The sequence below is a fragment of the Phaseolus vulgaris genome, chromosome 4 (genome assembly GCF_000499845.2).
Source record: "Phaseolus vulgaris cultivar G19833 chromosome 4, P. vulgaris v2.0, whole genome shotgun sequence".
NCBI classification, from domain to species: domain Eukaryota; kingdom Viridiplantae; phylum Streptophyta; class Magnoliopsida; order Fabales; family Fabaceae; genus Phaseolus; species Phaseolus vulgaris.
The window spans coordinates 3,090,212-3,107,796 of NC_023756.2; the positions used below are offsets into that span (position 1 = coordinate 3,090,212).

Here is a 17,585-nt window from a genome sequence, read left to right on the forward strand (position 1 = left end):
TTTATAAACTAAAAATATATTGGTATCTAAATTAATTTTAATTAATAATAAAAATTAATTAACTAGTTTTTAAATTGGTATCTAGTATTAGCTATCAAGGTTTTAATTATTAATTATAACTACATGAAAATCATTAAATATAAATCAATTTTAAAAATAAAAAATAATTAATTACTATATTTACTAAATTATATATTATTTTATCAAATTGTTTTTGCTTTGAAGATAAATTTAAATATGAATGAACACCTTAATATTAAATTAATATATATATATATATATATAATATTAAAAAATTAAAAAATATAGTTTTAAGTATGTATTTCATTTATTTGAATCTTCAATTCATTTTGGAATATAAAAAGTGAAAATTATCATTTACTGTATAAAGGACTTTTAATAACAATTAAAGGTAGGTTTTTTAAAAACAATTTTCCACAACGTTTGTAATAAGATGTTTATAAGTTTAATAGATGAATGATAGTCTAAATTGTCATTATGAAATAACATTTTAATGACAATTTTTTTTTAAAAAAAATAATTATAAATGAATTTAGTAACAATAACATAATCAACAATTGTTATTGAAATTAAAAATATTTTAAAAAGATTGGAGAAATGAAGATCATTCTACGTAAATTGCCATTACATATCCTTGCAAATGATCATGATTATGCACGAACTGTCATTAAAGGTCCCAAAATATGATAATTTTGTCATCAAATAAATTAATTTACAAGTATAAAGGTATATAAAACATAATTAGTAATTTCAAAAACAAAAAGTTTTATAAATGGTTCGTCTTGATATCTTATCTTCAAAAGGTTAGCCAAGGTCATTCTTGATTCGTCAATTTTAATACCAATCTTATTGTCAACCCATCTATATTTAGATATAAGTACAAAAACTTGTAACTAACCTCCCAATTTTCTTCCATCACACCATGATATGACATCGATCCCACAACAAGATTTTGATCTTTTGAATTACATAATTGCATGAACTTTTCCTCCAAAGTGACTCTACTATGTTGCAATGCACTTTTATCCTTTAAATGTATTAGATAAATAATCATTTGTTTCGTAGCCAGAAAAACATAAAACATCAAAATTTAGTTCATTTGCAAGACATGTCAATGTTTCAGATGTTGATGGATCATTGATGATTTATTTTTTAAACAATGACATGAAAGTCTTGTTAAGCTTCATTGACACCCATTTATCTTATTACCTTAGATTGATTTCTTTAACAAAGACTTTGTGTGCAACTAAGTACCATAAGACCTCATTTGTTTTATTCAATATACATAAATGTGCTTGCATAACCTCTTCTCTATAATTGTTTACTACATGTATGCCTTTTGAGGAATTACCTATTGATCTACGGGAATGCCAACATTTGTCAGAAACTCCTATACAATTTGCTTTAACATGTATTTGGAGCAAAACTCAATGGCTTCCTCTTAAATGTATCTTTCAATAATAAAATCTTCCAGACGATATTGATTCTTCTCATATCCCTTCAAAATCTTCATGTATTGTTCAATTGTGTACATTCGTTGCAAAAAACTGCCCCACACAATCTAAGTTCTCTTACAAGAAGAATAACCAAATGTACCATGATGTAAAAAAAAATAATGGAGAAAAAAACATTTATAGTTGAAACAAATATAATAACAATATATTCTTCAAGGTCATCCAACTTTTGGTGCTCAATAACTTTATTACATATCGAATTGAAAAATGAACGCAATCAAGTTATGATATGCCTACCATTTTTTTGTAAGATTCTGAACAACCACATGTAGTAATTGTTGAATTATAACATGAGAATCATGAGACTTTAAGTTAATTAGTTTCAAATCACGCATATATACAAGACTGTTAAATTTTGAAGAATGGTCTTGTGGTACCTTAACAACTTTAAGACATTCGCAAAAGCTTGTTCTCTACTATTTGGATAGAGTGTAAAATGGTGCAAGCAAATATGTACGCTTACCAACCTCTCGTGATGTCAATTCCTCTCGTATATCCATCTCAATCAAATCTAAATGAGCATCACATTATCATTTGTCTTACTTTTAATGTTACAAAGTGTTTCAATTAAGTTATCACACGCATTCTCTTACGTGCATTACATCCATACAATGTCTCACATCTAACTTACAACAATACAAAAGATAAAAAAAAAATGATCTCTTCTTCCATATATCAGTCACAATTACTTCTTCATTCTACTAAAACACATATTGGAGGAGTACTACACAAGTTAGTGTATTAAATCTGAAACAGAAAAGTAAGGATCTCTCAATGAGCATATCTAACCAAAATTGAACAATATAACGCATAAAATATGAACTTCATAAATCTAATAATATTTTCTGGGAGTCAGACACTCTAGACTCAATACCAACACGTTCAACAATTAACCATAAACTATAAACCCTATATAAATATTAATGAAATATAATAAAACCTACTAATTTTTTATTCACTTTTTAAATATTGTAATTTGATATTGTTAAAGAAGTATTTTGCAGTAAACTTGAGTACACATTATAAATTTTTTTATTTTATCTGCATAAAAAAATGAAAGAGGTAGTCGAATCTTGAAGATGGATAAGAGAGAACACATGATTTTCACTTCTCCTTAATAAATGTGATATATAGGAAAGAAGAAACGGTGAGGAAGATGTTTTGGTTTTTCCTGGAAATGCAAGTGATAGCAGTGATCGAAATTAAGGAAGACAAATGACTAATGACTCGTACCTTGTCTGTTGAATATGTTTATTGCATGACACAGGCACACATGCATGCAGTGCAATGGCCACATGTGTTGGTGAATGGATGAATCAGATACGCAACCATTAATGGTGATTGTTGTATATGCTGTCATGGAATGGCTTCACTATCAGTTTCTCTGTCAGTTTGATGGCCCCAATCTCTTAAATACATTGCCACTTCATCCTTTTGCAACCTTGTAATGCTGGATTTTTGTACATTTCTTCTTCACGTGCTTCATAACAGTTCCACCAATGCCTTTCACCTTCCTTTTATTTTTTCAAGGCTTCCTCTTGTCCATTTCATCAAATTATAACTAGTTAGATCAAACTTTGAAATATATTAGGAATTTCAAAGTTGAAAAATTATGACCTACTTTGGTTAGATTAAAAGTGTTTGATGAAAACCTATTTAACAGATTAAGGAAACATTTGGAGCAAATTCTTTATAGTTACTTTCAAAAGGAGAAATATAAACTAAAATTAGCTTCTTCTATATCATAATTTAAAATTAACTTATTATATAAATACTAATGAAAATATAATTTCAATGAATTATTTAATTTATAAATCAATACTAGTCATTTTAGACAAAAAAATTTACATCAAATTTTAGTAGAAAAAAGTAAGAAGATAAACAATAAATTATTTTTTCTGAAAGTTAAAATTACTTTTTACATAGGTAAAAATAATAAAAGGATAAAATAAATTATTTTTTTTCTAAAAGATAAATTTAGTTTATTCATATGCTAATGTTTAAAACTTTCTGGTATGAATTTTCCAATTATTTTATTGATGTGTAAAATAATTTAATTTATAAAAGTGTTCAATTTTTCCTTTTATAAAAAAAATCTATCCGAACATATTTTTAGATAAATACCTAAAAATAAGTTAAGAGTTACTAAAATAAACTTTCATATTAACTAAATAAGGAAGATTGTTTAAATAGATCATTGGATAATTAACTTATGACAATAAATTAAAAATACTAAATAAAGTTTTTTTTTTGTTAAATCAACCTATAAGTTAGTCAAACTAATTTTTAAATTAGAGTTACTGATGAAACAAATTATGTAAAATGTATAGAGAATTATTTAAAAATTGACCCCTTTTAATAAATATTTTTTCATGTATAATAATATATGAGAACTAAGGATAACAGGTTATTATTATTATTATTCTTATTATTATTATTATTATTATTCTTCTTCTTCTTATTATTATTATTATTATTATTATTATTATTATTATTATTATTATTATTATTATTATTATTATTATTATTATTATTATTATTATTATTATTATTATTATGTACCCGTAGCTAATTTTTCAAACATAAATGTCTTGATAAGGAATAATTACGTAGTTAAGTTTTATGAACTTTGATTTGCCGATACAGATACACCAGAGAGGTTTACATTAGAAGAAAAATAAAGTTCGATATATTTCTTTCCATTTCAATAAAATGAAAATTTCAATTAAAGAAGTTACAAAGACCAAAATCAAATAAATTCATCAATTTCCTTTAAATAAAAAAATATATTGAACCCTAATTTCATTGTCTATATTTGAGTTTTATATTTACTTTGCGGTGGAACTAATTCATACCGTTAGCGGTAACACTCCGCCTGATCAAATTTTCAAGAATTTAAATTGACTAAAGAAAACAAGTGAAAAGAAATTATTATAATCTTGACATTTACTAAGAAAAAAGTTTAATATTTTAATTAGTGATTCAAAATAACTAAATATAAAATATGACATATTTAGTATGTAAGATGATAGTTTTATGAAAACAACACATCATATAGGATACACGTGTTTCATATGACATAATATATTGTCCTGCAATTTTTTCTCAAAGTCTGATAAGCCACGCATGAGAATGGATGAAACATACATCAAACATTAGATGATACTCACCAACAAAGCAAATTTCATACTTAAAATAAACATTTATATGTTTACTCTGTGTTTCTAGAGAATGTCCATTTGTTAAAGAGATTCGTTCAAAATCAAATATAAAATAAATATAAAAGATTTCTCAAGGTATGAGCTAAAACTATTTTCTTCATCAATTTTTTGTCACAACGAGTCTTTCAACTCGGGCCTAATTACATGCCCTATACGAAATGCACGATAATATGAATTTGTACAAAAGGCTATGCTACCAAAGGAGATTAGTGTTATCAATTATCAAGGATTTTAAGAAGAGAAAGGAGCAAAGATCAAATGTGCAATAAATGCAACAATAATATTGAAACTCATTAGATGCAGAATGGACAAACATGGAAGCTAAAGATGCTCAACACCTATAAACGACCTTTTAGCGAACACCTTCTTCCATAATCTATTTAAAGCCTTACAAAAAAAAAAATAAGAAGTATATACACAAAGGAATACTTGATGCCAAAATGTTGCACAACTAAGAGCATCCCTCTAAGCCTAGAAAGTCTAAACATTGTATTCATTAGCAAACGCAATCCTCCCTAAGCATTAGACCCAATGATCAGTTGATTATTGAAACACCAAACCTTCATATCTTAGTCAGGAGTGGTTGTTTGACAAAGAATACTCAGATTTAGCTAGAAGTGGTTTGAGTAAAGAATACTCCTTGACAGGGTCAACCTGAAGTGGTTGTTATCCGAAAGAATAATCAATTAGACAAGAGTGGCTAGGTGTAAAGAATACTTAGGGTCAACCAACAGTGGCCTTAGGAAAGAATACTCAAGGGGTTAGCCATGAATAACTACAAGGTCAAAGAATACTCAGTTAAGTTAGAAGTGACTTGTGTTAAAAATACTCAGTTAAGCCATAAGTGGTTTGTGTCAAGAATACTCTAAAGGTTAGCCAAGAATGGCTACAAGCCCAAGGAATACTCAACGCATACTTTGCAGCATTTGTTTGCCAAGTTGAACTTGGTTGGTTGGCCATGAACTGGATGTAGTCTTTGCAACAAACGAGCAAATATAAATTGTTGTGTACGTTTTACTTTCCCCTTATCTCTTTTATATTACATGTTACCATCATCTTCACTAATCTAAGAAGAAGACTTAATATGCGAGTACATACCAAAAAGGTTTTTACCAAAATTCTCTTAAAACTTGGTATTTGATTTTCTTATATATTGGTTAGTCAGACGCTAAAACTATGACCTAATCACATGTTAAAGCAAACACTAATATAAGTTAGCCAAGTGATTTAGTTGAGTTGTAAATCCACGTTTGATGTGAGCACTTATAATGGAGAAAATAAGGAGAGTATAAGCATTTAATCATGATTCGTCCAGTCATATATATCTATTATAAGATTATTTAAGGAAAATCATTTTATGCTTAATTAGACGAAACTCATTGAAAAAGATTTTGAAAAATGTATCTCTTGTGTTTAATAAATCATGTTAGGTCAAACCTACATCTAGAGTAGCCTATCAGATGCATAATTTATAGTCTGATCTTCAATTAGAAAATAACATAGACAGATAATTCACTTGAGTTAGCCAAGTGCATACGAAATGACACATCAAATGACAAAGTTTGAGTTTGATTGTTTTACACATCAAATTTTCATCTTAGTTTCATTAATAAACTGATATTTGAAAAAATTATTAAAGTTTAATAAAATATCAATTCCACCCTCAGTTCTTGTGATTTCTCTACTTTTCACAGGTTGTGTGAGAGTAAGCCTCTAAAGGGTTGGGCACCTAACAATGTCTAGATACAAAGATCCAACACAATAAGAAAAACACACCTTAAGACAATAGTTTCATCCTAGTAAAATCTTTTTTACTTTATGCAAAGAATTATATTTTTCTTAAAATAAATTTCTCTCACATGCATTTAGGAGCATTAATGATGAAATGACAAGTCCCTCTATTTATGATCTCTAGAATAACTAAAAGAACATTAAACTGTGCATGTTGTCATGTATGCATCCACATAGTCCAATAGAAAAATCATAACCAATGTTTTAGTTGTTCATTCTCTTCTTATCAAGAGAGATACTTTTTTTCCCTCAAGCCTTTTCTCTTACATACACCTCCCTTTAAAAAATAAAGTTTGAAACTTTGAGACAATTCATCTCTCTTTCCTATGAAACTCCAACCTCAGAACATCAATGGCTCAAAAAAAGATTGCTCGACCCACAACATTTATCTCCAATCCTAGTGAAGCAATGTCCACGTTTCCTGAAACACATTTTATTCCTAAAAGTACTTAAACTTTTCAAGCCTGGAACGAGCTAGATACCCCCTTAACATATTTTATTGTCTGGTGAGATGAACTAAGTTATTTTTCTAAGAAACCATTGGAACCATTAGGCCTACACTAGTTTTGGCAAACACGTAATCTACTAGAAATTGTAATGAGGGTGAAGTAGCTTATAAGTCAATAAGAATTTCCACGTCAAATATTGCTAAAGTGGGTTATTTGAATGAAGAAGGAGAAGTATTCTCGAACAAATGGGATGATGATATAATATTTGAACAAGTTGACATCTTGTTGTATGGCAAATCATGAACATCGTCAAAAACATATGTTATGACAAGAAATTTTCTAAAATTTTTCAACTTGGTTCCCATAGGAAGAGTAATTCATAACATTGTCTACAATATCATTTTGCCTCGCACAGGCTCAAAGGACCATGTTTCAAAGAATGTCCACTTTGTACTGCTTCATTTGCTTTAGAGAAAACTGATCAACCTGCCTTCTCTCATTTTGGAACTTCGAGAGACAACCTTCAAGGACAAAAACTAAATTCAATCATGTGGTAATCCTAAATTGAACTCATATCATGTGGTATTCAGAGCATGGTTCATTTGAATTTTATAGTTGATTTGAAACATCTTGTTTAATCCTTTCATATTTCACTTGTGCACAAATTCAATTTGGTAGGATTTCTACTTCTGATATTCATTTGTCTATTTCAATTTTGTATGTTTTGTTTGTCTTTTAAATTTTTGCAACTTTATTTTGCTCGAGTCATATATTCAATAGGTGTTTTAGGAGTATTAATTCTCGACTTACTTGAATTAATTGATAAGAAATTAAAAATATAATTTGCCTTGGTTAAAAGTTGGTTTAATTCCAAACATAGAGTCCAAATGATCACATTACTTGAATTCGTATAATACTAATTCTAAGTTTGAAAAGTAAATTTAAAAAGTGTTTGGAATTTGAATATTGACTTAATAAAAACAAAATGAGAAAATGAAAGTGCATTCATTCACATTTCAAACTATAACTTTCAAAACTAAGGATTCTTTAGGTGTGGCAAATTGTATTATACTTGTGGAGTTTTATCCTTTTACCATTGGTAGATTCTATTTACATACTTCATAGTTAGTATAAGTAAGTTTTCTTTGAATTTTTAAAAGTGTTTTGTTGCTTGTCTTGTTCAAAGTCTTGTTTACATATCCTCATACTTTGGTTTAACTTTTCTTGTTTTATTTTTTTCTTATTTGTCTTTTAAAAATCCTCCCATTCAATATTCAATATAAAAATTGAATACTACATCTAATTTCAATTATTCATATATTTTCTTGTATTTTAAAAAAATGTAATAATGACAATCATTATATTGAACTTGAATTGTTCGTTTGGACAAATCTCGATAAATACAAAAGTTTATTTTCTTGACAATTTGGTATGTCTGTAATTTACAAATACATGTTGGAAAAGAAACAAAACCAGTGAAATTATTTTAAAAATGATAGCATTTTATATTAGCTGAAACCTTAATCAATGTAATATCGGTTAGATCGTGAAATGCTGTAAAAATGATACATATTACATCAATTGTAACCATAATAATATAATATGTGACTATATTACACCTGATTGGATATTACATCTCTTCAAGTGGATTGTAGTCTTAATTATTTTTTTATCTATAAAATTATTTTTTATTTAATAATTTTTTTAAGTATACGTTTATAAAATATAACTAAAAATATATTTTTAGTTTAATGATAAATCTTCAAATAAGTTTTCAATCATTCATAACTATAATAAAAATAACATTTTGTTGAAAATTGCTAGTTCTAATAATTAACCATGGTGTGCATGTACAACTGTTTTGTTTTATTAAGAGATGTATTGTATAAGGGGTGGTTCAATTTATTTATTAATTTTTTTTCTGATAAAAAAAAAGTGTACATTGTTTTTAAGAAAGCAGAGAAAAACTTTCTGTGAGAGACAGCTACTGAGAAACTTAGGATGCAGAGTTAGGAGAGAGAAAAAAGAAAGAGAAGAGAGGGTTTTGCTTTTGATTGTGGCAGTACCTCACATGGGATCTTCTTTAGGATTCAGAATCAAGTAGTTTCACTTGTCAGATTAAAAAAACTCCCAAACATCTTTTTTTAAAGCAACCTATCTTCCCAATAACAAATTATAACCCTAATCTTTTTCCCACTATAAACTATTAAACTAATCCTTCTTTTTTTATCATTTTCTAAAATCACACACGTTTTTCATTTTTTAAATTATTTTTTTAACATTCCAACAGTGAAAAAAAAAACCATTCATTAGAACAAAATATTTTTTTGTCAAGTTGATCATCAAACTAGTATTAAAATATTGTTACTTCTTTTAGAGTGGAACTTAGAAAAGAATGTCAAATTATAATAACTTTGTTAATCAATAAGACAAGTTAATTAAGTCTCCTAAATGTGGTGGAATTTGTTTTTATAAAGTTGGGAAAGTTGACTCAATGACTCATTTGTAGTAATTTTTTTTTCTAATAACTTTAAAGATTGTATTATTAAATAATTTTGAAATTATATATATTTATCTGGACGAGGTCGATGGATGATCAAGAAGGTCTATGGTCTAGGGAAGTGACTTTCATTGCATATAGAAAGAGTGCTTCTTTGAAGTCTGTCCAAGTGACCGAGCTTATGTCATAATTTGTTGCAGAGGCGGACCTGCTTCCGCGTGGTCCCTTTTAAGAAAAAAAATAATAAAAAAATTGAAATTATATTAAATAAAATTTTAATTTATTTTTGTTAATTTGTTATTGTTTGTTGGAGTGTGTGAAAAGTGAGAATGGTAGTCTTGGTAAAGTGGGAGCTAGATTTGGCTGTTTCTTTGATCCCATAAAACGACATGGCTCACTCTCTCGTGAGTACTGAAGTCAGCCATGGGCTTTATCTCATTAGCTAAACTTTCTCCAAACACCTTTTTCCATGCAATTTTCCATGACACTGTATCATGATTCCAAAGCACCAACATCAAATAAAATAATATGCATTTATATCTATCTCTCTGCTTAAAGAATGCCACCAGAGAATCCTATTTTCATCTCTGGCCCCATGCTACATTCCACACCTGCAAATCCACTTAGGGCCACCATATATATATTACCACAAATCATATTTCTTTTCCATAACTCTCAACTTTAATGCAACACCAATCACATTTTTAGATCTCATTCATAAACAAATGTGTTTCAAATCAATTCTTTAAACACTCTCTCATTTCACCTCTTACTTCTCACAAACACATAGTTTTAGTGGTAGATTTGTTTGTCTCTCTATTTATTGATTTGGGAGATCAGTGAATTTGTCTCATATTTTTTAGGTATGTATAAGAGTTGAATCACTCCATTATTCAATCTTTATTGTTGATATAAAAAATATTATAATTACTTTTTTTTTCTCTTTTTAGTTTGTCCTTTAAATAGGATTAGTTTTTTTTTACCAATATTTATTTTCATATATATCGCAGATTGTTATTATTTGTAGTTAAAATGTCAAATTATATAGTGTTATCCAACATGAAAATTTTTATATAAAAAAAATACTACAAGATTAGAAAATTCATGCCAACATAAGATTTTATTTCGAAAAAATAATAAAGTTGTGTTAAGGTGTAATAATTTTTTTATTAAAAAAAATTAAATTAATAAAAGAGATTTCAAATTTTTTTATTAAAAAAAATTAAATTAATAAAAGAGATTTCAAAAATATCTTAACCCTTATGAAAATATCAAAATCAAATTCCAAACAGATCTAAAAATATCACAACTTTTATATAATCATCTTAATAACACGACTTTTTTAATACTTGATATTTTAAAAGAGAACCAAAATTTGATAATAAAGAAAATAATTAATTGCCTTGAGTTGTGTACAAATTCTTTTTCTCGCATAAATTTTTCTAATTTTGTTAAAATAGAGAGTAATTTTATTCACAATAACTTAAATATTATTAGTTTAATAATTTTTATTTGTGATGAAAATTAAACACGAAATTTTCGTTTTAATACGTTATTTTTATAATATGTAAGTGCATGTTTTAATCATTAACATTGATCCATTAAATTGCATAAATTTATTTAAAATAAATTACTTGTAATTCACTTTACTGTAACTAATCAATCTACTTAAATTTTGATGCTACAGATTTTCATATTTAATGACGATGTTTTGAATATAATTTTTGTTACACGTAGATAGAGAGAGAAAGAAAGAAAAAAGATGCTCTTACTGTTCAAAGTTCACCACCTCTCTTGATCATGACTCAAGTAAATGTGTTCAAACTCTTTCTACACCAATCTACATCATAAACATAAACTGAAAAACTGGTAGGGAGAAAAAAGAGTTGAGCTAAGCCTAATTAATGAACTTAATCACTTCTCATCACAACCTTTTTCAACTTCAAATCATTTATAATATCCAAAATCATCAAGTTTTGATTAATGAAACTGGTGCTGCTGCTCAGTCCAGGGCCAAAAATTCTGCTGCTCATCAATGTTGTGGAACATGTTGCAGAAGCTCTCATCTTGAAGATCTGATCTTGATGAGCATTGGAGGAGTTGAGTCATGCTTGTTGGCTTAAGGGAAGTTGGTACAAGGCTTTTTCCATTCTGTGAAGACACAGGGCTGTTCATCACTGGTGTTCTGTCCAAGTTGATTTCTGAACTGTTGTTGCTTCCATTGCTCCATGAACCCTCAGTTTCTTTCTTCAGGCTAACTGTTCTGGTTTCACAGCAGTCCCTATTTTTCAGATTCTGTAGCTGCAAACACCACACAGTTTTTTTTATCAGCAAAAAAACAATTAAAATAAATCGATCCATTTAAGGAGGGTTACAACTGTGTAAAACCAAAACTGTGTGTTCATGTTAGTTTCATCACAGGTTTTTGATTCCAAGCCTTCATCATGTTACATTTGTTCCATGTGAAGGATCAAATGCAGCCTTGTCTTTTTCATAGCTACCAACATGGAACAGTTATAACACAGAGTTTGTCAATGGAAAAAGGAAAGCAAACATTACTGTTAATTCGCAGCTCTCAGTTCTGACACTGTCACACTGACACCTCCCGAGAATGATCAACTCAATCACCAAAAGCAAGTTAATGATGGAGCCAATCTCTTTAAAATTGCTCACTAACGCTTGGGATCATCATAACTCAATCAGTGAATGGAGTTTTCCCACTAAATAACACCAAAAACTCAAAAATAAAAAGAACCAAAGATCCTCTTATAGTTAAAACACAAATGTGTGTATAAAGGACTAACTTTCTTTTTTCAAACATGAAAAAAAGATCAATTTCATCCATTGTTTATGGAAAAGGAAGAGCACTGAAACGGCTAAGAGGGCCTTTACAAAATACAATTTTGTTTTGAAGATTGATTTAATGATTCGTAGAATCTTGAGAATGTATATAGATCAGTAGATTTTCATGGTTATTTTTTTTATAAGAGTTAAAATACTCTAAAATATCATTGTGTCATTTTATTTTATTTATTTTTTACAGATAAAAAAAATATAAGTTTAAGCATATACAGTTCAAAACCAAACATTTGGATTTTGGATTCACGACAAACTCTATGAATATGAAGATTACATGGTCGTTTAATGATATTTTGAATCAAGATCAGGATTTAAAGAGTACCAAATTAACCCCCCAAGATCTCAAAAACTTCAAGCTCACTTTTCTCCAAAACCATTATTATTAAGACCCACAAAGGAACCTTAGTCCTACAAACCAATGACTAGTCAGAAGACACGTTTCTGATATTGAAAATAATAAGACTTAGATGCAGTTCTTTAAGCAATTTCGATAGTATTTTTCAATCAGAATTGAAGTTTGCCAAGTAAACCATCTGATGATCTTAGTGTAAGTTTTTTTTCAGAATAGTGGAATTGAAATTCCAATCGTGATGGGAGAGCAAGATAAAAGAAGTGCATCTAAGTTTTGTGCTGAAAACTGAAAGAAAAGGTACAAAAGTAGCATTAATTACCTCTGCATGTAATTTCTGATTCTGAGCCTTGAGGGAGTCATTATCAGCTTTCACAGCTTCAAACTGCTTCTTGAGAACTTCATACTCCTTCTCAAGCTGCTTGGTCTTCCACCTTGCTCTCCTGTTCTGGAACCATATAGCGATTTGCCTTGGTTGAAGCCCCAAAGCCTTGGCAAGCTGCATTTTTCTCTCAGGCTCAAGCTTGTTCCCCAATTCAAAGCTCTTCTCAAGTGCCTTCACCTGCTCCAAACTCAGCCTCTTCTTCTTCTCCCCTAGCTGAGATCCATCATCTGACAACTCGTCGTCTCCATGCACTTCATCGCACTTGTTCTCTATGCCAGAAAACGACATCGATCGCTTCATCATGAAACCTGCACCTGCACCACCCCCTCAACACCACACAGAATCAACACCAACATATCCAATAAAAAAATACACCCTTCCTTTACCTAAAAACAAAAACTTTTTTCTTTATCAGATGACCCAGATAATTTTTTTTTTTAAATAATATATCCCAGAATATCAAGATTTTAAAAAACAATCCATGGTTTCAAAGTTTCTAAGATCTTAGATACCACAAAGCAACTGCGCCTGTAGTTCTATGGACTACATTTATCAGCAATCATAATCAAACCGCGACTGCAATTTAAAAACTTGATATATATGCATACACATCAAGGTTTCAAATTGTGTTAGTTATCACAGTTTCATCATGATTCTTGATATTACAGATAAAAACAGTTGATGTTGCTGAAACTGAATGATGTCAGATGATTCATGTTACTTTTAGATGTCAGCCTATTTAAGATGTTATAGTAAATAGTGATGGTGTGGTTGTAATTGCATATACAAACGGTTTTCTATGTGGAACAAAGTACAAGAATTGAGATGGAATTAAAGTTGTAGAGAGGGGAGATGAGTGAGTGTGGTTTGTTGTGATTACCTTGAAAGTGATGGGGTGGGAAAGAGGGGAAGGCGTTGAGGGAGGAAGAGGTGGAGCGCAGGTGTAGTTGGTGGTGGTCGTGATCTTCATGGGTTTGGAACATGAAGGTGTGAGAGGGAGGGAAGGCCATGGTGGAAGAACAGGGAGAGGGAGAGGAAGAGTGTGTTGTGGTGGTGTTGTTGTTGTGGTAACAGTGATGTTATCACTATTAATATGATTCATTCATGCAAGGTTTTAGGAGGGTCAGAAAATCACTCACTCAAGCTTTTCTCTTTGTTTGAGGTTGGGTTTGCTAGAAGGGTTAGAAGAAGAGGGTGGTGGCGATCACAGGAGTTTGGCTCTCACTCTCATGGTGACAGAGTTTTCAGAAAGAGGGATGGTGATGATGATAGGTATGCAGACCGAAAGACAGCGATTTTTAGGTTGAGAGACAGACAGCAGAGAGAGAAAAATAATAATAATAAGAGGTGTAAAAGCAAACTGTGAAATGCTAGTATACATCAAATTCATATATTAGATCTTTCATGGTCCCATCTTCTCTCTCATCATCCATCATCTCTTGTTCATTTTTTTTATATCAATACACACTCACATACAAAGTCTACATTCATAGCAATTATGCATTCAAAGTTTTACATCATAAATTTTAATTAAATTTTTATGTTATAATTTCTATAAAACCTATTTTTTTTTCATTTCTTTCTCTACTTCAAAAGAACTTTTTCTTCTTTTATTATAATTCCTCCATATCTCATCTCTTTTAAAATATAATTACATCTTATAATAGTTCGAAGCTAAAAGAACATTTTCAATCGATTAACTTTTCAATCAGATTCTTTATTTTTATTTTTTGTTTAATTTGTTATCAATCTTAATGAGTTTAGTTGAAAAAAACGATTCTATCAATTTTGTTAAGCTTATATTGATTTTTGTTATGTTTAGATATTTTGTTCTAGATTTCTAGATTTTGAGTATTTCTCTTTATGGTGTTGAGAGTTACTTTAGAGAAAAAAATTACAAGTAAAGAAAGTTATTTTTTTTATAAAATCTTATAGGATATATGATCTTGAAATAAAGGTAACTTGGTCATAATAGTTTACTAGTATTGGTAATTCTTTATACAATATTTTTTGTATAATATATCACATATAAGTTTGATTGTGTGTGGATGCAAGAAAAGATGAAAATCGATTATGCTTGAAGAAAACTAAAATTTTATGGGAAAAATTACCCTACTCATGACATAATAGATGGTGGTAGTGGTGTTGCCTTCAAGATCTCAATGCACTATTTTTATGGTACTCAGTTTCACATGTTCAGTGATCATAAGAGTCTCCGTACTTATTTGCTCATAAAGAGTTAAACATGAGACAAAAATAGATTGATGAAGCTTCTGAAGGATTATAATTTCAAGTTTATGGACAATTTGGGGAAGGTGAATCTGGTTGAAGATATCTTTCATATATCACAATTAAGAACACATGTACCCAATCTCAATCATATTATAGAAACTGATTCAATGCAAGTAAAATAAAATCTATCTTTTGAAATGAAGCCAATTAGAATTTTATATTCTCAAGTAAATAAACTTCATGGTAACAATATAAACATGGTCAAAATATTGTGGAATCTCATACCGGATTATTCCATTTGGGAGATAGAAGAGAAGATAAAAGAATCCACACTAGTCCTTTTCTTGGTAAGACAATTTTCAAGGATGAAAATTTTAGGTGTTGAGGATAGTTGCAAAACCATTTTTTTTTTCATTTCAACTTTTACGTTCCTCTCTCTAGTTCAAAAAAATCCTCTTTCTCTCCCTCTAACTATTTTATAATTTCGTTCCTCCGAACTTCATCTCTTTGAGAATGTGATCATACCTTGCAATAGTTGGGAAGCTAATGATCATTTTCAACCAATCAAATTACAACTTTATTACGTACATCGTTACTTTTGAGCTTTGGATTTTGACTTAATGAAGACTCTAACCTCTCACTTAACCATTTGGTGATCAGCAAAAACTACCTTAAATTGCCTACTACAAATATGAATGTCATCTATTTTCCTTAGCTGGCAAGAACTTGTTGAGGGAAGTACCCACAATATGCTTACTAGTGACACTATCTTTGGACTCCAATACATTTCACTCTAACTCTCCTATTATCGTTTTTTATTTTTTATTTTAAATTCCTCCCTGAATGGACAACATAACTTTTGATGGCATCTTTGAATAGTGTGTAAAATATGTACCTATATTCTAAGAGAAATTTATCATGTTCTTGGACATTTTAAAAGATGGAAATTGACCACCACTACTGATGAACATAATTTTATTAACACTTAATAGCCTTAATCATAGATTATTGGACTGTAATAATAAAAAAATTCATTTTTTTAATTAAGATTATAATTATGTTTATTTGGGCCTTAACTATTGTTTTTGTTAATTTTGTGTTTTTAGAATAAATGGTTTGAAGGAAGTGTCTACCTTTCTGAATGAGTCAAATACAAACGTCCAAGTTGTTTCTTTGAATCAAAACAGAAACAAATATTTGAGAAGATTTTATGCAAAGTATGAGAGATTTTCTCCACCTAGTAGGAGAGATTTTCTCCACCTAAGTAGGAGTTGGATTTTCTCCATCATCTTCTCCATTATCTTCTCCACCAAAAGTAGTGCCTCCACCATGGAATGTAAATATGGTTGTTGATTTGTGTCCTATTTAAAGGAAAGTCAAGGAAACACACAAAATACACCAATCTCTCTGAGTGCAAAGTTGTTTCCTTTGTTTATTTTTCTACATTTTTTATCTTTGTAATTTTTTTTCCTCTGCATGAAAGGCTAAACCTTTTTTCTTGATGCCTTTATAATTCCCCCATTGATTTTTGAGGTTCTGATCAATAAAAGTTTCGTTTTTCAATTTTCTATAGCAGTTGTTTTAATCTTCCAATCTCTTGGAAAACTGGTTTTTGTGAGAGGTTGTACTTGGACACATGATTGAGAGTTTTCCTTATCTTAAACTTCGGTTTCTTAGTTAGTTCAGATTGTTCTATTTAATTTTTTGAGCGCATGATTCAAGAGAGAGGATATAACCATTCCCATGGATTATACGCATGGAACAAAATGGGTACTGATTAAACAAATAGACACATGCTTTACTAGTGAGATTCAAGTTAAATTAGATTGACGCATGTTCAATCTAACTTAGGTCTATGTGAGAATTGAAGGGTGATACTATTTAGATAACTTGTAAGGAATTCATTTGTGGAGGAACTTAGGAGTCAACCTGATACAATCCAAGTGGTCAACCAGATGACCAAGGACTCAAAAGACAATTCACACTTTGATCAATTCAGCAATCAAGACAAGGTCCCACCAAACATCAGACGGACCTCAGAAGAAGAAGAACTGAGCATAAACCAGAACATCAAATGTTCTTTCTTCTAGTCTTCTTAAAAGACAAAAACATGTTTTTAAATAAATTGGGCTCACTTTGGGGATCCAAATAGAAAAATAGGCTAAAGTAAGTTCACATAGCATAAAAGGGAGTGTAATTAGCGAAATGGGCTTGTGTCAAGCCCACTTTTTCATAACAAGGCACCTAGGTTTAGGAAGGTTAAC

At 29.5% G+C, this 17,585-nt stretch overlaps 1 protein-coding gene and 1 non-coding gene across 2 annotated transcripts; one reads left to right on the forward strand and one right to left on the reverse strand.

Annotated features, from left to right (window-relative positions):
• The first annotated feature begins 9,563 nt into the window (after nt 1–9,563).
• On the forward strand, nt 9,564–9,725 carry LOC137838925 (U1 spliceosomal RNA). Its single transcript, XR_011085566.1, has one exon. It is a non-coding gene; the product is annotated as a U1 spliceosomal RNA (small nuclear RNA).
• Nucleotides 9,726–11,264: 1,539 nt separating this feature from the next.
• On the reverse strand, nt 11,265–14,509 carry LOC137836885 (homeobox-leucine zipper protein HAT7-like). Its single transcript, XM_068645662.1, has 3 exons — nt 13,970–14,509; nt 13,027–13,403; nt 11,265–11,797 (listed from the first exon to the last, which is right to left on the reverse strand). The coding sequence occupies exons 1-3, from the start codon at nt 14,097–14,099 to the stop codon at nt 11,477–11,479; spliced, it is 828 nt and encodes a 275-aa protein (XP_068501763.1). The 5' UTR covers nt 14,100–14,509; the 3' UTR covers nt 11,265–11,476.
• Nucleotides 14,510–17,585: the final 3,076 nt, after the last annotated feature.

What these genes read in the sequence shown, in the direction of transcription:
- LOC137836885 (XM_068645662.1), bottom strand. Translation starts at nt 14,099, where the DNA reads ATGGCCTTCCCTCCCTCTCACACCTTCATGTTCCAAACCCATGAAGAT. An exon ending in CCCACCCCATCACTTTCAAG is followed by an intron (nt 13,404 to 13,969) that starts GTAATCACAACA and finishes GGGGTGGTGCAG; the next exon opens with GTGCAGGTTTCATGATGAAG. An exon ending in ATCAGAAATTACATGCAGAG is followed by an intron (nt 11,798 to 13,026) that starts GTAATTAATGCT and finishes TGGTGTTTGCAG; the next exon opens with CTACAGAATCTGAAAAATAG.